Source organism: Lampris incognitus, chromosome 3 (assembly GCF_029633865.1).
Source record: "Lampris incognitus isolate fLamInc1 chromosome 3, fLamInc1.hap2, whole genome shotgun sequence".
NCBI lineage: Eukaryota > Metazoa > Chordata > Actinopteri > Lampriformes > Lampridae > Lampris > Lampris incognitus.
In genome coordinates, this window is record NC_079213.1 from 107,285,343 (window position 1) to 107,311,281 (window position 25,939).

The 25,939-nt window shown below is 44.2% G+C and overlaps 1 protein-coding gene across 1 annotated transcript in view; it reads right to left on the bottom strand.

The window, feature by feature from the left end:
* Positions 1 to 8,792: 8,792 nt before the first annotated feature.
* eps15l1a (epidermal growth factor receptor pathway substrate 15-like 1a) overlaps positions 8,793 to 25,939 on the bottom strand; it is a 63,603-nt gene continuing 46,456 nt past the window's right edge. Inside the window, exons 25-27 of the mRNA XM_056276915.1 lie at positions 24,974 to 25,065; positions 14,364 to 14,572; positions 8,793 to 8,969 (exon numbers count right to left, since the gene is read on the bottom strand). Of these exons, the coding sequence (XP_056132890.1) occupies positions 8,793 to 8,969; positions 14,364 to 14,572; positions 24,974 to 25,065 (478 nt within the window). The remainder of the gene's footprint in view (positions 8,970 to 14,363; positions 14,573 to 24,973; positions 25,066 to 25,939) is intronic.

A 25,939-nucleotide genomic window follows, 5' to 3' on the forward strand; every position in this document is an offset into this window, starting at 1 on the left:
TGCTTGGGTTTCAACTAATATGCCTGCTTTGTTTGCACAGCATTAATTTCGCGCTGCACAGCTGTACGCTTGGAATATGGCGGAGTGTAATTCGCTGCACATTGCGGCCGTCTCAGAGGTTTGCGGTCCGTGCTGAAGGACTTGTTGTGGAGCCCGTTGATACCGAGGGCCGTCTCGACTACATCTGGTCCGAGCGGCTCGACCTTTAGGCCAGGCTTAAAATCTCCAGTTTACCCGGCCGAAGTTACGCTAAGGCCCCCTATTGTCAGCGGGGAAAGCGAACAAGAAAAACAGGGGTCCTCCGCTTTGACCCGCGTGTTCTGTTTGGGGTCCAGATCGGCTGCTTTAAGTGACTATTAACCGTGAGTATTGTTAATGTCATCAAGAGGGGAGATGAAAACTCGACATATTGGGTTATTTTTCAACGACGGTATTGCTGTAAAGTCCAAAGGTGGCCTGAGTCAACGTGACCGGCACACAGGGGCCTTCTTCACATCCACCGACGACGTGTGAGTAGATTATGAAGGCTTTTTTAATTCTTCCATTACAATATGACACCCCCGCGACCTTGAGCAGGATAAGCGGTTTGGATGACGGACGGATGGATAGATTACAAGATTACAAGAAAGACGCCTGTTTGTCTATTTCCCCTGATCACTCGTCGAAAGGACTGAAAGAGGAATACTGCATTGATGGACATTAGTATTGTAGTGACTTGTAATGAGGGTTTCACTTCCTATGTCAACGCAAACAAATTCGGTGGGACTCAGGGCACAAAGTGTCTCCACAGGTGGGTCACGATATGTCAAGGTTTTGGAAGTGCTAATCCACTGGATCCGCCTCGCTGTTGTCAGGTCTTGGACTGTACCTGCAGCCTGCATTCGGACTCCTCTCTTTTAGCAATGCACGGCTTCTGCTTCTTTTTGTTTTTAGGAATCCTTTTCAAGACCACTCTCCAGGACTTCCGCCTGGGTGTACATGAGAGCGGATCGGGTCATATTGTTCAGTATTGCCCATCAGTGGAGGCCTCAGCAGGCTCCACACCGGCTGTGCAACATCTAGCTGGTTAATGAACATACCGCCCAAACTGCAGCAGGGGTAGGCCCGAGTCACCGTTTTCCAAGTCACAAGTAAGTCCCAAGTCGCGTCAAGTCAAAACAGGCAAAGCCACAAGTCAAGATTTGCAAGCCCCAAGTCAAGATTTACAAGTCCCAAGTCAAGATTTGCAAGTCCCAAGTCAAGTTCCAAGTCCTAAACTTTGAGTTTCAAGTGTTAAACAAGTCATTATGGACTCCCATTGAATTTAACGCCATTTCAACAACAAGTTAATAAACTTACGCAAATCATTAATGCTTTTTATTTATTACGGGTTGATTCAAAGTGGATCTGTAACTACGGAAATGAAGAGTTTATTGGCTGCACACTTTTTAAAAGCGCTTGTGTCTCCGGGTCTGGAGAAAGTATCGAGTCTTTCTAGAAAAGGCTCAAGTCCCAAGGGAAGTCACGAGTGATTGGTGTTAAGGTCAAAGTCAAGTTGTAAGTCTTTCTCGGTTTTGCCGAGCCAAGTCTAAAGTCGTCAGATTTGTGACTCGAGTCTGACCCAAGTCCAAGTCACGTGACTCGAGTCACACCTCCGCGTCTCAGCGGATGAGAATTACATTTTTTTACCGTCTAACTTCCACAATATTTCCAGGGACAAATTTGATAAACGATCAACTCCCGTGCTTTCCGTGACTGAAAAAGTAGTCAATAAATTTCCGGGTTATTCCAGGATGACAACCTGACACTGGCGATGACAGGAAGCCATCTTTCCTGCTGTTGCGGGTTGCTGACTGACTTTCAGAAGCACAGGCAGCCTGGGCGTACTGTTCCCACAGCTGTATGGACTCGCCACAGCCAAGAGGTCTTGGTGACATTCCAGACTTAAGATATCCCACTTCCTTGAGTTTCTGGCTTTCGGAGATTGTATTTTACACCCATATCCGTCCGAATTCCAACATCGATCCAAGTCGAAACATAGGTACAGAGTGTGAGATAGTGATTGAAGACTGAAATGAAGAAAGAAAAAAAAAAGGGGGGGGGGTTTCTTTTGAAAGATGGGACAGCCAGTAACAAAAATCTCAGTTTTCCCAGATTGGACCATAAACCTATAATTGAGATTACAGCTAAACTTCTGACTTGTTTATGCTCAGCTCACAACGAATGAAATACCGCCCCCCCCCATGACACACACACAAGGCTTCAGTAAATTAAACAGCGGCCCTTCTTGCCATTTGAACTGAGATGTTTATTCTAGTCAACGGTACAGACCATATAGAGGGCGACTGCTCAAAATAAAACCAAGCTTTTGTTCCCCTGTCATACTATATAGAAACACACTCAAGTCGGTACCGAGGTCGATCCTCCAATTGGTTTTAATGAGGTTACACTTCTTTTTGTCTTCGTCTTCGCCTTTTGTCAAACAAATATAACGCACAGGTTACTATACAGACTGTACACATACCGTATGCATACTAACAGACAAAAAAAAAAGAAAGAAAGAAAGAAAAAGCTTGGATCATTTCGCCTACGTGGGGGTCAAAGGGCAGTTGAAGGCAGACCAAATGAAACAGGACACGGGAACTCGTCAAGCCTCGGAGATCCAAAGCCGACCCCGTAATGATAAATCAAAAAGAAAACAATGAATGAAAGCGACTCTCTAAACAATCCGTTTCGCTCGCCTCCTGTGAGGCCTCGGCGAGTCCAAAGTAAAACAGACGGAACTCAAGGGCTTCGCTACAAATGGAAATATTCACCGTTGGGAGGAAAAAACCGACACCTGAATCTTGCAAAGTCCCCGCTCGCGTGAGAAAGAAAGTCACGATTGAAATGGCATCAACCATTTAAAAGGAAATGACACTTCAGACATCGTTAAGAATAAAACCCATCTGAATTCGCAGTACTGAGTAACGAAGCGTCATGAACGGAGGAATGAATGGGGCGGCACGGTGGCGCAGGGGTTAGCGCGGTCGCCTCACAGCAAAAAGGTCCCGGGTTCGAGTCCCGGGGTAGTCCAGCCTTGGGGGGGGGGGGGGTCGTGCCGGATCGTCCTCTGTGTGGAGTTGGCATGTTCTCCCCGTGTCTGTGTGGGTTCCCTCCGGGGGCTCCGGTTTCCTCCCAAAGACGTGGAGGTCAGGTGACTCGGCCGCACTACATTGTCCCTAGGTGTGAATGTGTGGGCCTTGTGACGGCCTGCCCGGGGTGTCTCCCCGCCTGCCGCCCAATGGCTGCTGGGATAGGCTCCAGCGTCCTCGCAGCCCTGAGAGCGGGATAAGCGGTTTGGATAATGAATAATAATGGATAGTGGCGTAATGAAGCCAAAGATGACTTTTCCAGAAAATGGATTAAGAAATGTTTTGGAATGAAACCTTTGATATGGTTTGGATTCTGTTGTTGGTAGAAGGATGAACACAAACAGAGAAACAAAGAAACAAACACAAAAACAACATAGTCTACAGTCAGGGGCAGTGGTAGGTGGTAGTACCAGGTGCTTAAATAAACATATTATAAAATGTTACATATCACAAAAAAAAAAACATCAGACTGGATTCACATAGTATGTCTTCAGGACAATAACAATAAAAAATAAACAAAACTCTATTGCACAATGGAGGTATCAGAGACAGATACAGCATGAATGGTACCGGCCCGCGACAGGCGACCCTAATCAACGCGTGGGAGACTGAGGTACCACGGCTCGCAGGCCGACGGAAACGACCGGCAGAGGACAGACGTGCCTTTTAGACAGAAGACCAAAGGCATCGCCTCGTGTTCGTGCGTTCCCTGCGAGCTGCTTGGTGATGGCGTCTAGTGAATGAGCTGTTACAGACCTATCTATCCACGGCCAAAGCGTTCCCAGACTTCAGCGAGGGCGCTCACACACACACACACACACACACAAACGCCTCCATGATCATTCACAGTACTCAGGTATTGGGCATCGCGTCCCGTCCCATTACTTGGCTCGGCCTCCCGCCGAAGACACACATCTGTTCTACATGATGCATTTCTGTTTCCATCTGAACGTTTCGCAAAGTTTTCACTTGCTGAGCACGGCCAGCACATCTGGCTGTGATTACAACACCACAGACAGGGCCCGAGCCGCAATTTCTGAAGGGATGCTTTCACATTTTGAACGTCGGCGTGTTATTCGTCTTCACGAGGCGCCTGTCACAATGCTGGGTCTCCGAGCGGCGCGCCGCCCTACGGTGAAACACCCCGGCTACGACGCCGGCAGGCCTTATCGAGGAGCACCAGCAGCGTTTCGCCACAAACCAGCTTGATAGCTTGCAGATAGCAGTGCATATTTGTTTAAAATAGGAATGCAAACAGAAATGTGTGTCTATGTGTCACACACACACACACACACACACACACACACACACACACACACACACACACACACACACACACACACACACCACTTAAGCTTGACAAGCCCTTGACAAACAAGCAAACAAACTTCAATCCAAAACCTGACTAGACCCCTGGTGGGTGCGGGATGGATCCCAGCTGGTCAGATCCGGATGACTCAAGGTAACGCTAACACTACACAGCTTAGAGAGGGAGGATGAGAGCTTTGTACCAGGGTACTTATCTCATATTAATACTTCTTAATTACTACAGCAAAAGTTCACAATTTGTAAAAAAAAAAAAAAACACCGGGGAGAGGCAGTGTCCACTTCCATGTGGCATTATTAGTGACCAAACATGACATTTAACCACTTCTAGGTGAATAACGATATAAGACTTTTTTTTCTCTCTCAACCTGACAAAGCCCGTTACGTATGTACATGGGTAATATCCGGGTAATATTTCTGACATTTAGTTTAGCATATTTGCTCAGATGTTCTCTCGGGCTATCTGGAAAACGAGAAACGCGGCCTTGCTGTGGCGTTTTGAAGCGGCCTCATTACCGGTGAGCCCGCCCAGGCCGTCACATCAGCGCCGTCTCCCGCGGCTACCGGGGACCCCGACCCGAAGGGGAGCGTGCGTACCCTAACATTTGAACACCGACCTGCCACTTTTCAACACAAGCCACGTGCCACGTTAACGGTATGATAAGTGCATCTGTCCCTTACTCACGTCATAAATAACGTGGTAGTTTGGGATTAATAATCGAACGGTGATGCTGGCAGCATCCGCTGCCCCAACCATGCTGATAAGCCATGTTTGTCACGACGTGAAATGCCCGAAAATGTTCGCTCACGTTGTGACAAGCGCTTGGTCATGAAAAACAACAAATGTCAAGGTATCCCTACAAGCATCGCTTTGATGATTTGCACTACTTCCAATAACGGCTAAGATAATGAATGACATGCTGTTTTGTCATTGTACAGGTTACAATGACACGTGTCCTCTGTATTTAACCCCTCCTGTTGGCGATATTATGAACCCTACATAGCCCTCGCCAAAATCCCGTACCGTCCCAAATCTCGCGAACGGACGCCGGATTTCCGCTGCGTTGCTAAGGAAACAATCAACTATCAACTCGGTGCGAAGCAAAGCTAACGTTAGCTACCTTCAATTTTGTAATTTTGTATTTTTCGCAATTTTGGACAGCTGGCTGCTTTTGTAATTTTGGACTGCTGGCTGTCAACAACAGAACGGAGGTAAGTAACGTTAGTTGTCTGAAAATGAACATATATCTAATAAATAGACTTTCTCACATTTAAGAAAGCTGATCAGTAAGTTGTTACCTGTGTATAAATGTAAAAGTCATATTACTACAATATAGGAGCTCGTTTTGTTTGTAGTCATGATAAGGGGTGAAGTATCCTATGCTCAAACGTGGAGCAAGCAAAGATTGAGTTAAAAACGTTAATGTTGATTGTGGATAACTTAGACAGGTTAAATTGTGGGTGTACAGCGTTTCCTTGATGAGCGCTAACCCCATAACAACATATTTTCGCGTTGCTACGGTGGCGCACACGTGACAAAGCCAGAAACGGGATTTTGGCGAGGCCTATGTAGGGTTCATAATATCGCCTCCTGTTGTACAGGAGCAGCGGCAGCCCCCCGGAGACCAACTCCACTTCTTCTTTCCATTGCCTGATATTCGTGTTTTAACTCCAAACCGGGGGGCCATACAATGGCAAAACACTAACCGAAGCTTATAATTGGTCGTGGACACAAACAACACACGTATGTACACGCACACACAGAAGGGCTTGCTCTCAAAACCGACGTTTCGCAGGATCTACGTCGTCTGAAATGGATTTTGGACTCGCCCTAAGCTGAAGCGTTAGGTACCGACAAGTCGGACCAAACCCCCCCCCCCCCAAAAAAAAAAACCAACACAAAACAAGTGGTTGAGCCCATGTCCTAACGCCAAACTATGACACACCTTATCACAAAATGATGCATCTCTGCAACCATTCCCAGTTGAAAGCCCGGCAGCCTCGAGTGACCTGGCGTCGTCAGCGAGTCACATTCAGAACCCCTCCACAGGTCCTCTGCAGCTTGTGCTTGCTGGTCTGTGGAGAGCTGAAGTGGCTCTACGACCTTATGTTCGTACCAACAACACAAATCAATGCCTACTATATTTTCTCAGGGCGTCCTTCAAAAACAAATACGTCTAAATGAAATGTATCGCGCTGTGAAATAAAAACCTTGTAAAACTGCTGCTATCTAAAATGAAAACAAGGTAAAAATAATAATAACATAAAATAAAATAAAATAATCCCTCATCTTGCCCGGTAGCTGGCTGGATGCGCCACGTGGCGGGCGAGTCACAGCATTCAGATCAGAGTACAGCGGCCGGGAGAAGACCAGCTAGCTTCTCTCGTGTCTGTGGACACTGGACCCAGAGACAACGTGCTACTGCTAATCACGCTAAGCAGACCGCAGAACGGTCCCCCGCCCCAGCACAGAAACCGCATCTGCACCGTTTGTTAACGTCGGCTCAGAAGTTATGTTTACACATCGAGTTTCAGTCTGTCTCTTTTGTTTGCCAGGCCGCGTAACAGTAAACCCAACATTTGTTAACGTTTATTCTTCCGCCGTGTCATAAAGTTGTCTCAACATTTCTCCGTGAACAGTATAGCTGGCGAACGGCGAGCCGATTAAAGCGAACTAGAAGCGTTAACACGGCAGATAAACTTAGTTTTTCTCCCCTCCTTCAATTTCAGGGCAGCTTTGGAAGTAAATGGATCCTTTCACCATAATCGGACAAGTGCCCGGGGGGGGGGAGGGGGGGGGGGACAGACTCTCGTCAAGTTACCTGACTAATGTTAGCTCGAACCTTCTCTCTTCCAAACAGGTGGGTAGTCACCGCTGGAGACAAGGGGAGCATCACTCCTGCCGAACTACTTCTCAAAAACAGAAAGAACGTCTCCGAATAGAAAATGAACACTTTCTGACTTATCGCTCAAAACAACCGGCTCTGTCATGGCTAAAGTTCTTAATTCCGACAAGAACCAAAGACGGCCTTCTCTCAGCGATCACACAAACGTTCATAAAAGCCCATTACTGAAACAGCATTGCTTTCCTTATGGCGGGGGTGCCCAACTCCAGGCCTCGGGGGCCGCGGCGTCTGCGGCTATATGTTCCAACCATGCACTACACCACCTGATTTAACTAACTAGCTCACCTCTTGGACCAAGGAGGGAAAGGAATTAGTTAAAGCAGGTGGTGTAATGCATGGTTGCACTACACCACCTGCCTCACGGTATTAGTACCAAAACAAAAGCTCAACGATGCAGAGTCTGACGGTCTTTACCACCATCTGTGATGGTGTACACCAGTGACAAACCCAAATCCATTCTTTTCAATACTGACAAAAAACACCTTCTGAAAAGAATATCTTGGCCTCTTGAGATGAACGTTCCTTTCCTTTAGTGGGCACCTGTTACACTGGGGGCAAAGACCTTGTGTTTTGGCTCTCTCGCAACTGAACAACAGCCCACTAGCATTAAGCGGGAAAACCAACAGTTTAATCAATAAACTAACTCGTTAGCATAATGCTAGCATCGCCCACTATTCTTAATGAGGAACGCTAACAGTTCCCGAAAATGCGTTCTTTGCGGTATAGAGACTACGGTATGTCCCTGACAATGTGCCATCGGCGTGAAAAGAAGAAAAGAAAATAACATGCTGAACTGGGAAACAACAAGGCTCTCCTTGAACAATTGGTCTGCTTGTTTCGACGGAGCGGACTTCAGGGTGCGGCACCATACGTACAGACAATCAAATTAGTCATAGTCACCATCACCATCACATTACTGTTCAGCCACTATAGTGCATATACGCAGTGCAGCAGTTCATTAAAGTTGAGCTTCGGCAGCTCTCTCTTTTGCACTCTCCTCTTCTCGTCATCCTCCCGTTTTCTACGCATCACAACGAGCAGGAGAGATTCGCTGTGACTGTTGGTTATCGAAACGCCCACCTCCCCTGTTCCGAGAACCAATTCATGGCCTACAATGGGGATAAACTTCGGTTTTCTACACAGGATCAACGTCAAACCCGCCCAACAGCTCAATCAAGTTTTCTTTTTTTTCCCTCTCTTTTTGCTTTGTTCGTTAAATCCCTCCTTGTGGGGACTGAGTTATGGAGGTGAAGGTTGTACATGTGTGTGTGTGTGTAGGTGTAAGATTTTTAACGATTGAACGTTATTCCATCGATGCTCTGTGTATGTGAGTGTGTCTGTGTGTGTGATCTCAGTGTAACAGACTAGACCTGTCTTAATGTGCTGTGTGTGTACTGCACGCGTTTGTATGATGGCGTGAGAACATGTGTTTCGAGTGTTAGTCTGTCTACGAGCTGCGCCGTGTGTGGGCTCCAGGTGACGCGTTCGACATCTCGGCCTTGCTGAGGGCTATGGCCAGCTCCAGGTCCTCCTGCTCTTGTTGCCTGAGCCTCTTCAGCCGCTCCCGTTCGGCCCGCTCGCTCTCCCGCTTGGCCCACTCCAACTGCTGGGCCTCATTCCCAAACTACACAGGGACGGTATGGTGGGTGGGGGGTCGGCGGGTGACGTAGACAAGAGGCACAAGGAGGAAGAAGAGAGAGGGAGAAGTTGACGAGTGGAGGGAGTAAGAGTGACAGAGGGGGTGAGAGAGAAAAGGATATAGAAGGGGAAAGTAAAACAGTCTGTTGTTTGTAAATAACACATGAATGTACGCAAGCACACTGAAATACACAAGCCAACATGCAAGTCCACTAACAGACACACACACAATTTATTAGGAAATTGTTATGTCTTAAATCCCTGTGTTGTAAATCTTGCTAAAAAACAGGTCATCCCATTTCTTGAGTCTCGGGAGAATAACAGAATGAGAAGTTTGTAAACTAAGGGATTGTGTGTCACCAACCGCGGTTTGGAAACCATCTTTGTCCTCAGGGCACAGCGGCCGGTAATTCCCAAAATTCACCGGCCAGTTGCAGGATTTTCAAGGGTTAATAGGATTTTTTTTTGTTTTTTGTAATCGAATAAGGGCTCCAAATGCCAGTGAGGCTATCAGGCAGACGAACCTGTCGTACATTATTTCAGAGCGATAGCAAGGTTTCCGTGTGGGAATCCATGAGGAGCGGGCCGGGTGCAATGAGGAAATACTTAAGAATACTTGGTGTATTTTGTTGGAGTGTGTTCAAACTCTCTTACCTTGACTTTGTCAGGTCCTGTCAGAACGGTGGATCAAAAAAAAACAAGAGAGGAATTACAAACCAGTTATAACGGCGAGGTTCTAGAATAGTTTAAGAGACGTCGTGCCACTGCATGCAGCTACTTTAAAGGGATTCCTGACATTTGGTTTCATTTCCGTGGAAATCTGTAGAAAACTGCTGGTTGATGAGCTAGGTAGCAAGAAGCAGGGATTTCAAATGGAGCATGGGAGGAATTCTAACAGCACCTAGTTGTGATTTTCACAGCAAAAACTACTGTCTGACCGAAATACAAAATGTCACAGTATCCCTTTAAGTATAAACAACCGGCATCGAGCAGTCGCGATTTAGAAAACAAACAAACAAACAAAAAACAAGGAAACAAGGAGAAAAATACAAGCAGAAAGAGCGAGACGGAGACATAGAAAGATGGAAAGTCGTATTGGGATCAAGTGGCTCTAAGACAGGGAAGTTTTGGTCTACGTGATATCTATTCACAGCTAAAGCATGCTGGGAAATTTCTCCAGGGTCACACATAATCACTAACAGAGCCGAGTCAAAAAAAGGAGCTTTACTAAAACCCCGTCTGTTTGTAAATGAGAATACCGGATGTTTCCACAACTAATTACTCCTACAGCATAGGACATTCAAATGAATTATGAATTATGAATAGGAGTGTGCAGGACTCTGAGATCAGACTTTCCGGAAGAAGTCTACAGAATCCCAGCTTGGAAAAACAGATGTTCCTTTGTTTTTAGGAACAAATTGAATAGGTATGATGTGTAATTCATAATAGAATAATGTTCAAATCCTCTGGACTGAACTCGTTGTTTATGGACTCCGATCTGTTTGGCCAATAGCACAAGCCAATAATGCTTCTCTAATAACAGTCCACACTTTCAAGCAAGACGACGTCGGGAGGACAATCGGCACTTAAAGAATGTAAAGAGCATGAATGCTTATTAATAGGTACTACTCTACCACTGTAGTACTTCATAAAATGGGGTACCTTTCAACTCGTAATAGAATGTCAAAATATGGTAACACAAATTTAGGCCACCTCGCCTCAAACAGTTTCTTTCTTTTTCGTTAAAGTGTGTTTTAACTGCGACATCGTCTAAATGCCGCCTTTCCTTGTTAGCAAGAAGCATTACTGAGGTGACGGCCTAATTAGGGATCGAAAGGTTGTCAATTGAATTTATCGATGAGAGAACTCCCACTATTCAATACAATTATAGGAGTTCTTAATTAATTAATTAAGTTTCTTTATTAATCCCCTTGGGGAAATTCAGTTACTGCAAATTAACCCATCCTAGCTGCGATCTGTGTAGCCAGGAGCAGTTTGGCCATCGCCCTCATGCAGCGCCCGGGGACCAACTCCAGTTCTTTCCCCATTGCCTTGGTCAGGGGCACAGACCGGAGTATAAACCCTAACATGCATGTTACTTTTGATGGTGGGGGAAACCGGAGCACCCGGAGAAAACCCACCGCAGACACGGGGAGAACATGCAAACGCCACACAGGGGACGACCCGGGATGACCCCCAAGGTTGGACAACCCCAGGGTTCGAACCCAGGACCTTCTTGCTGCGATGCGACAGCGCTAACCACTGGTCCATCGTGCCGCCCATTTTCAATTTGACATTTACTTCATTCAGTGTGCCAGTATGTCTAGTAAAAGGGACACAAAAGCAAAATTCTTAGCCGTCTTGTCAAGTTTGATGCAAGCTACAGGGATATTTTAAGACAGGACTTCTCAAAGTTCAGATCTCGGTCCGCATCCAGACCAAACGGCAAGTCAGTCCGGACTCAGCCCATACCCCGTGTTATGAATACAATATGTTATGAAGTGTAACGGTTTCTTTTTTGTATGTATTTGCTGCCGAACCCACGCGCCGACGTTACACCCGAGAATTTGCTTTGGAGGTGGTGCGATGCTTTTATTGCACTTATAGTAATGTTACGAGTGTAGTTGTCGTCGACTCGAGTAACACTATCTGTGTGTGTGTGTGTGTGTGTGTGTGTGTGTGGAGGGGCTGAGCCCCGCCCTAATTGAAACAGAGAGCAGACCTAGGGGCTTCATGTATCAATCGTTACTATGGGCAAATTTGTTCTTCCACACCCATGGGGTTTTTTAGCCCTGAAGTTCGTCTCAGAGACCAGTGTAGAACCTGGGTAACCCCAGAATCTAGACGCCGATTGGCGAACACTGATGTCTTCGCAGGCCTGGTCGGTTGCTCGTTGCAAGAGGTAGACAATAGATGTTAGGAGGAAGGAATTACAAACAACCATCATGCTTTGCTACGGACTGTCAGACAACTTGAGGGCTAAAAAATTCCATGGGTGTGTAAGAACAAATCTGCCCGTAGTAACGCCTGATGCATGAGGCCCCAGAGGAGGGAACCCAGCATGGCCACGAATGACAGTAACGAGTAGCCGACCGGTACGTGAGTCTTCCTTAGGGTTAGAGCCAATCAGGGGCAGAGTAGGGCAGGTCTTGGAGCCGAACATTTGGATCAGTGTCTCCGGCTGGCAATCGCACCTTTGCTTAGGTTCAAGCAACTGACTGCGGGTAAACAATGCCACTCCTCCCACGTATTTCGACTAACTTGACCGTCTCGCACTCGAATGCGTGTTGCTTAAACGTGAAAAGTGAGCTGATCAAACGCTATTGTGTTATCGTCAATCGTTCCAGACCTCTGACCTTGAATACAAATCCGATGCGGACCTTTAAGAACAAGTTTTGAGAACCCCTGCTTTGAGAGGACATGCAAAAACAGGAAAACCATGAGTCAATGCAAAAGCTGACACACACACACACAAACAAAACACACATCCACATGTCCACACACAGACAACGAAAAAGGTAGCAAGGCGAAGCGCATTTTGCAAACTACAAACTATTTGGTTAATCGTGAACCCACGTGCACACATGCAAAAACCAAGCATGTGCACTTACGTGCGGGCACACACACACACACACACACACAAACACACACACACACACACGCTACGCAGAGGGAGACAGACTCAGCTGCGAGTTGAGGAGTGATACTGCTGCCTCGTGTCAGAATAACCACACGGAGAAAGTAAAGGGCTCTGGGATGGGCCTGTATGAACTTTGATTTGAGGTGTCAGCCAGCCTGCTAGACGGCTGTTGCTCTTCTATCTAACGTTTAGCTGGCTACACTAACTGGGCATTGTTTATTGGAAAACTGAAAACGACAAAGTTCGACGCGCAGCGCGTTTTTCGTTTTGAATACGACCGCGTAAGGTCACTGAATAAGCACAGACTGCAGCTTTAGTGGGGGGATCCTGACCGAGTTCAAACAGTGCCTGGTGGTTTTGTGTGACACCTGTCAAAACCATAGCGTCTAACCATATCCCAGAACAACAGGTCTCACAGGGGTCATCCGAGCGCCTCTAACGGAGTGCGTAGACTGAAGACAGTATACGCAGAAAGTATTACACACTGTTGTTGATATGAAGTTGACGTGGTGGAGGATTTAACATGCCAGCAGCTACACAACATGTACTTCTGCAGTGTGCGCTGTAAAGTGGCAGAAGAATATGTTTAAGTCAACCGCCTGTGCTACGGCCGGTTTCTTACATCTGTACTTCAAAACCGACTGGTAAGCCCACCGAGGTTTTTTCCGACACCGGTAGGCACTTCGCCCTCAGTAACCTTTGTATGACACATCACCTGAAACAACAGATGAACTGCAGCTCACCGTATCAAGCAAGCTTGATGTTCCGTTTGACAATTTTTTGCGTGCTCTGTGCCTTTAAGTTGGTGTAAAAATGTGCGCCTCCCGATGCTTTAAAAAGCCAATCGCACGCTGATAATGTTTTTTTCGGTTTCATCTAACACACATAACAAAAGCCACAGAGACGGCACACACCCTTTTCCTTAACTAGAAAAAGGGAGTTTCATGATGCTGCACTTCTGCATACTGCTCGAATGTTCTCCATGCAGCCGAGCCAGTGGCGCTCTACTGTGACTGGTCCATGTGCACATAGTGGGAGGCACGGAGGGGACGCCTAGCCTTACCCCCCCCCCCCCCAACAACGTCAGCATCAGTACATACAAGTCTGCGCAGCCTGAAAGGAATAATGTTTCGAAGACAGTCTGAAGAGCCTGGCTGGATGTTTAAGTGGAAGTCAGAATGCTATCTCTGAGATTGCACGATATCTTTTTTGGCTTCAACCCACCCCAACATTAACTTAAATGTCTGCTTAAATTTGACAGGGGCTTCTACTTGGATAACAACACCAGATACGAATTGGTTGTAATTGCCCAATTTTCCTGGAACAATAAAGATTAATTCAAATCTAGCGCCTATTTGTCTAGCAGTCAGTATTACTTTACCACCCTGGTTCCCAATGGGTTTCTGTTATGCATTTTCATGCAAACTTGCAGCCAAATACATTCAGTCAACAAATATACACTAAACTGGCTGACCACTGGCTATGTTATAGCATTAAAGATAATTCTTCTTTCTTTTTTAATCTGGGTCTAGTTTTTGCAATCAGTTAGGTTATAATTTGGTGACAAGCTCCCTTTTGGAGATTTTGGACATGGGACCACCGCTAGGCTCAACTTACTAAACCTTTCCCTCGTTCCTTTTCCTGGGACTTGATTGTGGTGATGTCTTTACATTGCCTGACAATAATCAAAGCACGTGGCACGGTGAGGACACACAGACAGTATCACCCATCTCAACCTACAGAGCTGAAGCCTGTATAACACGAGGTGTGGTCTTTAGGGGATTTACTTGATGACGAAGATGGGGCAAAAGGGTCTTTGCCACTAAACGGGTCTCCCAGGCCCTTTTTACTCTGAAAGGGGTCGACGACATCCCCCCCGAATGGCTGAAAGGGGTCGCAGGGCTTGGATGGGTCCCCCGTACCGGACATGCTCACTGGCGTGCTCTTGCCTGAAGACACGGAGACAGCAGCAAACATCATCAAAAAGACAAGCGGGGAGAAATACAGCAGAGCCAAGCCGGGGTCCAGTGTTGAAGAGGAGGAGGAGAAAGGGTCTTTGAGGGGACACAAATTTACGCTTCCATCTGTCACCAGGCCTCTGACAGACTTAAGGAAAGTTTCTGTATGTGTCATTTAACCACACCGACTAAAGTTTCTTAATATCTAAAAGCATTTTTCACTGTAGATTGCATTATTTGAATGGATAATGCAAAGTAGCGATTCTTCTCTTTCTTTTTGGTCAACTTTTTCTGTACAATGCAACAAGTGTCCAGTGACTAAAAAACAAGACTAATATTTGATATATCAAGGCATCATTTTAACAGATCTGTGGAAGTGATAAAGGCCCTTAAGAAACTACATGGTATTGAACGAGGAAACGTTGGCTGTATTGAGTGAGAAAAAAAAAGAGTGTAAAAACACCTGCCAACAAAACATGGGCGTCTGCGTCAACTTATCTGCAGAGAGGTGTGAGAATGAACTAACTGCACTGTGTTCTCTGCTGGCTGAGAGGGTTCAGGATTGATCACATTTTGCATGTGTTGGAAATTCTACACTTTGTGACCTGGGTTATATCGGGACAATCAGAGATATGGTTTGATTTCATCTTCTTGTTGCAAAATATCAAAACATTCTTACAAGTGCAATGTTTTGCTCTTTCCCATACCACCCTGGGCACCACCTCCCCGTCACCTCCCCCTTCACATCAAAGATGATAAAACAAATTCAAAGAAACCCACACAAGTTTCAGGTCTACTCATGGCACACCAAACTTACTAATATCGGTTGTTATTGCACAGCCAACCTTATGCCATGTGTGTGTGTATATATATATATATATATATATATATATATATATATATAAAACACAAATTTCACAGAGCATTAAAAAACCCAACGACATAGCGAGAATCAAAATAAGAAATTCAAAATCCTTAAACCAAAAGTTGCGAGCCCACTGTGAATTGTTAGGAGCCATGTCGAATAGTTTCCCTGTAAGCAAGTGAGTCAGGTTTTCTACCCACTTTGCAATATTGTCCGCATGGTTCACCGACTTACCAGCTTCAGACCGATGTGAAAACCACATGTCTTTTATGTCCACAGTAAAAAAAAAAACCAAACAAACAAAAAATCTAAATGAAATGTAAATAACATTATGAACCAAAGCTGTAAATTAAATGAATTCAATTAATTGGGAATTAACTGACCCAAGGAGAGTCTTGAATAAATCAGCTGACAAACAGAAAAATGAAGTTTAAGATAATTTCTCCCTGAGCAGATCAGAGTGAGCTCGAGCTGAAGTTGGCAGAGCCTCGTGGGAACGTTGAGCGTGTGGCATGTCACCGTGCCTGTGTTAACCACAGTACCAGTGGATCTGTTCTCATAAATATATCAGTGTGGTCTGGGCCCTCTTAACCAGATGGCCTTTCAGACTAAGGGTGACAGTTCATTTCACACTTGCAAAGCTAAGCAAAACTGCATGCCTGGCAAACAGTTTTCCTCTTTCAGTAAATTGTGCATTCGAGTGTGTATGCACGCACACAAGCAACTGCAATCATGTGATCCGCCCTGTTTCAGAGTAATCCATCACATCAGTAGCGATCCATGTCTAGCTCAGAGGTATGCTTCGTGTGTTTTTACATGTGGCATTTAAGACTCAAGCTGTAAAAAGCAAACATAACCCCGGTTATCCGCTCAGGATAATGAATCATTATTTTAAACCAGAGTGTGCCTGAAGTCACTGTAATGATGACTGCAGGTGCCTCACCTTCCATTAGTTAAAAACTACCAAAATAAATGCAGCCAGAAATCACATTAGGAGACCAGAGTGAAAGACAGGGAGCGAGAATGCACACCTGAGAGAGAGCAATGCAAAAACGAATGTCAAAATGTGCAGAAATACTGATGGAGCTAGGGTTGGGCAATAATTCGATATTATTGTTTATAATTTTTCAATAGCATTGTAGCAGGATGGAATTCGAATATTGTCACATCATGGTGCACAAATTTGTTGTCTAAATTAACGAGAACAATAACCTATTACCTTGGATTTTTACAAAATCAGGTCTGAAACATTTGAGGGAGTATTATTTGCAAACTAGTTTTGGTTTGGTATTATACTTTACATTACTAAACATTTCAATGGGATGAACCAGTAATTATGCATATGTATGCAACGATATTGACAGTGTGCAAAATGTCCCATGATTATCGTAATAGTTTCCATATTGCTCAGCACTAGATGGAAAAAGAGTGCGATCATCTGCTGGTGACAATGGAGAGTCTACAATTCAGGCTTGCTTGCTTGCACACACAAACAAATATCTACATGCACAGAGGAAGCATGTCAGGGTGTGGCTGAGAACAACAAACAGGCAAACCACAGATTATACACTCTTACACACACACACACACACACACACACACACACGCACACACACACGTGCGCGCGTATAATAACAAACACGCACGTACATACAAAAAGCATATGCTCCCACAGGGTTTATAGTATTATATAAAGCAAAATGGTGAGGCCTTGTACAGAAGGACGCTGAAAAGGTTAATGGCTGACAGCTGCACCATTACACATGCATACATGCACCACTGCATTCTTTTACCGCTAAATTATTGCAATGATGCATTTTTGAAAAGGGCTGGAATTGTAAATACCAGCTACAATTTGTCTGTTAAAGACACAACAGCTGATTCTCAGCTAACTTCTTAACTGATGGGTATTGAAAGTGTTACATCCCAAGGTCATTTGCATTTGTGGCTCAGAGGAAAAACCAATAAACTGTAAGTGATCTTCGGACAGAACTGCACATGACCCCACCTAAAAACTGAAAAAAGTAAACAAATAAGCAAACATCCAGGCCACCAACAGGAGTTCAGGGGAGAACCCAACCTTCGACATGACAGAGCCCTGAATGATCTTTCTCTCCGAGTGTGGAGCCTAAAGGTTGTTTGTCAGCAAAAACAGTGTATGACAACATCTCCTCTGTGCCCATAATGACACTCCTCATTGTGGGCACAGAGGAGATAAAGTTGTCTATTTGGAAATCAAACAAGAGTGGTATTTATAGCGCGCAAAGCGGGCTATCTGAGTTTTGCACTGGAGGAGAGGAGGGTTGGTGTGTGCATGTGTTTGTGCGCATGCATCTATCTATGAACACTGTTGTAAAGAAGAAGGAAGCCAGGGTGTATACAGAACAGTGTGTTTGCCTCACCCAGTTTTGCTTTGAAGGGGAGGAGAGTGGGTCTTTGTGCATGTCTCAATTACCTTTGTTGTGAGGGGAAGCGAGCTATTTCTGCACTTATCAGACCGACTGTGTGTGTGTTGACAGGGGCAATTCTAGGATCAGACCTTTAGGGGCGCTCAGCCCCTAATGAAAATGTGTCATGCATGCGAAAGTGTTCAACCCCCCTGCCAAATCACTCATTTCATTTAATAACAATTAATACATTAAAATTTTTCAAAATATGATATTTTAATGTACAACGATACCTTTAATGAACATCCATTAAGTAACGTGAGTTTCACACCACCACATATTTCTTAAGAAAATGAAAAGTTGAATATCTTCTTCTTTCGGTTGTTCCTTGTTTCCCTCCGTAGCTTTCATATTCTTCATATCAGTCTTCACATATAATTCCATTATAATTCTGTTATCCTCTTTCAGTGTTTTATTCTGTAAATTGTGTAAACACAACATCCGTTGCACGTTGTCCATCTTGGGAGAGAAATCCCTCCTCTGTTGCTCTCCCTGAGACTTCTTCCTGTTTTTTTCTCCCTTTGAAAGGGTTTTTCTTTAGGGAGGTGTTCCTTATCCAATGTGAGGGTCTAAGGACAGGATGTTGTGTTGCTGTAAGGCCCCTTGAGGCAAATTAATTTGTGATATTGGGCTATACAACTAAAATTGACTTGACTTGACTTTCTGTCTGACGCATCGCTCTCCCGCAGTCCAACCCTCCTCATGTCCTCCTCTATCTGGTCTCTCCACCTTTTCCTTGGTCTTCCTCTTTTCTTTTGCCAGGTATTTCCAGGTCCAATACCTTCTTTCCAACATACTCTATGCCTCCTCTCTGTACATGTCCAAACCATCTCAATCTTGTCTCTCTCAACTTCTCATCCATTCCTCTGATCTTGAACATAGCTCTCACTTCTTCATTTCTCTTCCGATCTTTTCTAGTCACTCCCAAGGACCAACGCAGCATGTTCATCTGTGCTACCTGGAATGTAGATTCTAGCCTGTAAGTTGCTGTCACTGCTTCCATACCACAGAGCATGGCAGGCCTCACCATTGGTTTGTATACCTTGCCCTTTACCCTTAATGGCATTCTTTTGTCACAAAGTACTCCAGCTACCTTTCTCCATGAATTCCACCCAGATTGTGTACTTTTCTTGACTTCCTTCTTACCGCTGCCTTCTATCTGTATTGTCAATCCTAAGTACTTGAATTCGTTAACTTCTGGGAGATCTTCTCCTCCTAAGGTCAATCCTGGACTTTCTACTTGCTTATTTATACACAGGTAATCAGTCTTTGTTCTGCTGATCTTTAGTCCTCTAATCTCTAGTGCTTCTCTCCAATCTTCAAGATCTCTCTCCAACCTTTCCTTGTCCATGGTGACTCTTTCTTAAGAAGTTCTGTGAGGCTGTCCATCAGTATCACCAACAGGAAAGGGCTCAACGCCGATCTGTGATGCAGTCCTACCTTTACCTCAAACTCGCTTGTTGTTCCCACTGCTAATCGAACTATGGTCTTACAGTCCCTGTACATGTCCTGAATTATGCTGATGTAATTTTCTGCCACTCCCTTCGCTCTCAGGAAATACCACAACTCCTCTCTCGGTAGTCTGTCATATGCCTTCTCCAAATCAATAAATATGCAGCGCAATTCTTTCTGTCCTTCAATCTATTTTTCAGCTAAGGTCCTGAGTACAAATATCACATCTATGGTACTTCTTCCAGGCATGAATCCAAATTGTTCTTTCCCTGTAGTCACTTCCTTCCCAAGTCTCACTTCAATCACTCTGTCCCATAACTTCATTGCATGTCCCATCAATTTTACCCCTCTGTAGTTGTTGCAACTTTGAGCATCATCTTTTTTTTCTTGTAAATTGGTACCAATATGCTCTTTCTCCATTCATCTGGCATTTTTCCAGTCTGTATTATGTTGTTGAAGAGTCTAGTAAGGAACACTATGCCTGTATCGCCTAAGTATTCCCAGACCTCTGCTGGTATATTGTCCGATCCCACAGCTTTTCTATTTTTCATTCATTGCAACGCTTTTATCACTTCATCCCTTGTAATCTCTCCCACGTCCTCTTCGTTCCTTGGTGGTTAATCTGTCCTTCTTTCTCTGTTATTCTCTTCCTTCATTTCGAGACTGAAATAATCCCTCCATCTCTGTAAAATATCCCCATCTTTTGACAGTACTCTTCCATTTGCGTCCTTGATCAATTTTACTTGTTCAGCATCCTTGCTTGTTTTGTCTCTCTGTTTGGCTAGTCTATATATATCCTTCTCTCCTTCCTTTGTATCAAGTCTTTTGTACAGGTCCTCGCATGCTATTGCCCTTGCTATCACTACCGCTCTCTTAGATTCTGTCTTAGCTTTCTTGTATTCAATCTTATTTTGCTCATTCCCATTTTTGTCCAGTTTCATTTTGGCCAACTTTTTCTTCTCTATGCAGTGCTGCACTTCTTTCTCCCACCACCAACTTTCCTGTCCCTTCTTTTTACCCCCTTGAGATTCTCCTAGCACTCGCCTGCCTGCTTCCCTTTGTCCTTCTGCTGTTCTATCCCAGTCTAGTGGCGGTCTATCTCCCAACAGCTCTCTTACCTTCATCCTAGAGCCTTCTCTACAAGGTTACTCTTTCAGCTTCCACCATTGAATCTTCCATGCTGCTGGTCTTTGTACTCGAAGTATGCTTCTTATTTTTATTTGGCATATCAGGGGTCTACGTTGTTTTGTTACACACTCGCTTGGTATTACTTTGGAATTTACAGCTTCCCTCAAGTACTGCTTTCTGCATAAAATGTAGTCTATCTTGTAGGTTGCTGTCTCATCGTCCCTCTTTTTGAAATATGTATTAACAATAGCCATATCATTCCTTGTAGCAAAATCAACTATCAACTCCCCACCTGCATTTCTCATCCCAAACCCAAATTTTCCCATGAAATCCTCATCGCCACCATTTCCTTCTCCCACGTGTCCATTCAAGTCTGCTCCAATAAAAATTCTTTCATCTCCTGGTATGCCTGCCATTACATTGTCCAGTTGTCTCCAGAAATTCACCTTTTCTTCCTCATCACGACCCACCTGTGGTGCATACAAATGTATTATGTTTGCCAGATGTCCATACAAATCCAACCTCATCCAAATCAGCCTATCCGATTCCCTCTTTACTTCTATGACTTTCTGTTGTAGCTCTCTGTCAAGGATTATTCCCATACCATTCCATTTACTGTCTGTCCCATGGCAGTATATTTTATAATCTCCTCCAATCTCTCTTGGCTTGCTTCCTTTCCACTTTGTCTCCTGAACACACATCACTTGTATTCTTCTCCTGTTCATCATGTCTGATATTTCTCTACCTCTGCTTGTCATTGTTTCAACATTAAGTGTGGCCATTCTTAAGTCTTTCTTCTTCAGTTGTCTCTTCTCTCTTTTCTGTCTGAATATCCATCCATTATCTTAACCGTTCATCCTGCTCTCAGGGTCACTGGAGCCTATTCCAGCAGTCATTGGGCGGCAGGTGGGGAGACACCCTGGACAGGCCGCCAGGTCATCACAGGGCAGGTGGGCGGGCACACACACACACACACACATTCCTAGGGACAATTTAGTACAGCCAATTCACCTGACTTGCATGTCCTTGGACTGTGGGAGGAAACCGGAGCCCCCGCAGGAAACCACGCAGACACGGGGAGAACATACAAACTCCACACAGAGGACGACCCGGGATGACCCACCAAGGTTGGACTGCCCCGGGGCTCGAACCCAGGACTTTCTTGCTGTGAGGTGACCGCGCTAACCACTGCGCCACCCCTAAATATACTGTTTTATATGTGTGCCACCCCTAAATATACTGTTTGCAAAAGTATTCAACCCCTTTGGCAATCCTCCATTCAATTACGTACACAATGTTACCTTTATAAGCAACCTAATAAGTTGAACGGTCTATTGTACTGTATAATAATGATTCGGAATGAACAATCACAGATTTCAATATAATATCCATATCCATATACAACCTCCAATAACCTGGGTCCAAATTCTTTACAGCAGAGTCATGACAGCACATACAGCTATTTTCCAAATAATCCAATTTCAGCTCCTCAAACTAAATGATATCAGTGCAAATCTCTCCTATACACCACTTTCTCATGTGCATTAAACAATCACATATGGAAATTGCTCATGCACATATCATCAGCAACTTAAAACAATGACTACAGAACAAAACTTACCTTTCAGAAGTGTACACGGCAGGCCTTCATCACAGCAGAGATCTGGTGCATCATCCTTGCTAACACTCCTGAGATCAATATATCTTAACAATGAACCCCTTTTTTGGAATGCTTGCTCCTTCAATAGTCTCCTCTTTTTTTTTTTTATATTCGCAGCCTGATAAGTTTGGCTGTTTAGACATGCTGCAGTATTTCCTTATCTGATTCCTCACATTGCATATTTTTTCTCTCGAATACAGTCGAAATTGGCATCAGTAGGGCAAGCTACCATTGACTCGTGAGAGCTGGGAGCAAGAGGCGGCTGCAAGTGCAGTGTGATTGACACATTCTTCAGCAATTCAGTGCTTACAGAACGCGTAGTCTAGCGAGCCTGCAGTTACTGCCATTGGTTACTCTGCAAATTTGCTCAAGAATAGTTGGCCCACATTTTGCCATCCTTACCAAAGTGTCGCCCTAGGCAATTACCTTGTTTGCCTATATGGACGCACTGACAGTGGCTACATCTCCAGAGAGCTCGGTTTGAAACTAAGGGTGGGATGGGTAGGAAGTACCGAATGGTGCTGATTTTCAATTCACAAGCTTTTAAACCCTCACACAAGTTTGCAAAATCTAACGTTAGAGGGCTAAAAAGATTTCAGAAAATAATAATAATAGTATCATTATTATTTTTTGGGGGTGCTGACATGAAATTTAGGTGTGCTTGAGCACCCCTAAAGTGTGTGTTGATGTGTGTGTGCACGTGAGTCTAATAGTGTGTTTATGTGAATATAGACATGAATAGTGGAACGACCAGTTGCATGCTAATTTTGACCAATTTATGAGTGCCAACTGTTATCTTTGACTCTTTACAGGAAGATATCCATCTTATCCATATTCCGTATTTAACTTGACAAATTTGTCACATTTCAACATTCTAAGCTGAGTTCTCGTACAGATATTGTTAGATACTCTTGGCTAAAGATATTTTCAGATACTCTCAATTTTTTTCTCTGTGCTGGGTTTTTGTCTTTGTGCTCACTAAGTTGAACAAGCCACCATGTCACATTCACTATATGTGCAAATGTATGATGCTATCATTAAATGTGACCCTGTACGTGTGTGTGAACATATCCATTGTGAACACATCCATTTGATTGAGCTTTGTAATGAGGCAGAGTACAGCCTTTGTGTGCACTTTTGTGTGCACGTGCAAGTGTGTGTGTGTGTGTGTGTGTGTGTGTGTGTGCGTGTGTGTGTGTCTGTCCTGTATTGAAAGAATTACTAGTTCTACCCAAAAATGGTTTTACAGGTGGGGCCACACACACAAAGTCTGGGACTACTTACTAAAGCAACAGCTTCTTCATATTACTCACATCTACTGCTTCAGCAGCAAACCATCTCAAAGCGCAGAGCAAATACTCTAGAAACATGTACCACACACGGTTCACTGTACTACAAAACGGGAGGTAAAATAAACATCTAACTGTAAAAATAACAGCTGTGATACAGCCATGAAATAGCTGTTCCAAAATCTCTTGACTCATCAAAACGTGCAGATGGTTGTATGATGGCTAAAACGTTTGTGCATAGTTTCTACTCTAGGGATTGCATGGTGGTCACCATACTTACTCAGTCCTGCTCTGCTTCTGCTTACAGCAGACCCTACACAGAGGGAGAGCAATATTAGACAACTTGAATCAGGGTGGACAGTTGATGCCATCTGAGACGGTGGCTAGTGAGTTCTGATTCAGGCAACTGAATTTCTTTTCCACATGATGAGTTTGTAGAATAGCGAAAACTAATCAAAGACCACAACAAATTATCAGCTTTTGACCACTGATTGGTCAAAATTTCAAGCCATGAATCACACTATGACCAGCGAAAGAGGAAGATTAGAAAATCAACAAACTACAATGCAGAACTGAGATCAATCTGATGGATACTTGCTGGAAAGATGATGGAAAAAAAAAACCTTGAGGGTGTAGATTTTGGTGCATAGAGCAAGCGTAAAGTAAAATCATGACTGAAGTTTTTCGCTTAAACTACCAACAATAATCCATGCTTAGAAAGCATCTGTGGATTGATTATTGAAGAAAAAATAATTAGAGGTTTAACTAGCAAAGATTACTCAGCCTGAAAACTTGAAAGTCTGTGTTTAGACTAACCAAAAGACAAAATCTCCTCAACAGTCCCCTCTTTTTTGGCTTTAAGCTGATTCGAGTGTCTCTCCAGAAGTAAGAAACAGCATGATGTGACCAATCTGACAGACAGCTCCATTTAAAATACATGCTGCTTTTCCTTAAACTAATACCACAAATACACCTGTCCACCTTGACTGACTAGACTGGGGACAACGCAGCAATATCTCCAGGACTTTCATTGTTCCCTGGGTTAGAGTTTATGGGATGATCATCGAGTCTTTTGTTTTCCCCTGGTGATCCACTCACCAATCTCAGTTTCTCACTTTCCTACTGTGTCTCTCGCTCTATAATTTCCACCCTCCCTCAAACTCCTACCTCTTCTATCCACAAGCATTTCCTTGATGTTATTTTTTTCCCTTCACTTCTTTTCAAAAAAGAGGCTTATAGAGTGGTGTTATATTCTTGATAAAGAATCGTCTCTTTGGTACCATGGGTAAAAGTGCTGTCCTTATTCTTCATCAATGTAGTATTATTGAATGAGAATGTCAGAAATGAACACATGGATAAAAGATGGCTCACTCCCTCATCAGCTTTTCATAACTGTTAGTCTTGAGGTGCACCTTGGAACACTTTTAGTCTTGTTAAGCTCTGCTGAAGACCAATTAGATCACTCAGTTAACACTATCAGTCCTAAAACACTGTCTCGCTCACCTTCTCTTAGTCTTTTTTCACCTCTAGTAATGTTTCTCTAAGACTCACCACTGGGCGGCTTGGGTCTAGGAGGAACACTCTTCTTTGGTGGCAGAGCTGGCGTATCGCTCTTCCTGCTGAATGGGTCATCAACAAACCCCGACTGGCAAAAGATAAAGGAAAGGAGACAGGACATCGATAGACAGATAAATAGAGACGGGGGAGGAGGAAACAAGGGATGACAAGATCGACAGACACAACGACAGAGTCAGAGGAGAAAGGGTACGAGGGAGATGATGGACAGTAGTGGTGAAAGTGCAAGCATGGGAGAGATATGGAGAGATTTAGGGAGACAGAGGGAGAGAGACAGAGGAAAATGGGGGGAAGTTCTATCAGTGCAATGCTGTAATTCTTGTAGAGTATAATCGATTTGACAGGTGGATACTCCACAGCTGTCCTCCGGTACCGGTTTCCATTAGTTCAAGTGAGTTGCATGTAAATCAACCACTGATATAGCCAAAAGTGAAAAACCCAAGAGGCATACATGACTTTACTACCTTTTGTATGATATATGCAATTGTCAGTACTAACAATGTGGAAAAGGGGGCTTCAAGGTGGCATGGCGATTGGAAAACCTTCCTAGGCCCTGTGACAGCAAACTGCATTCATGGATCACAAACAAGGCCTGACAGTATAGATAGTGACACTCAATCAGCTTGTATCTGAGGCTGACTTTTATGGGACTGCAGTGCTGTTGTAGAAATGTTCTACCGAAGTGGTTGCTGACTTCAGAGCCACTTGCACTCCCTTGCTGGCTAAGACCAAATCCTACCAACGATTTCATTTTCTCCCTGTTCTGCCTTGATCTAAAACAGAAAAAAATCCCACAGTCTAAATGAATGTAAAAACAGAAATCAAATTATACAATAGGCTACCCAAACTCATTTAAATACTTTAGACAGAATGACAGAGGTGACATTCATTTCTGTTGTGTAATGTCATAAATAAGAATATACCACATTCTAAGAGTACGTC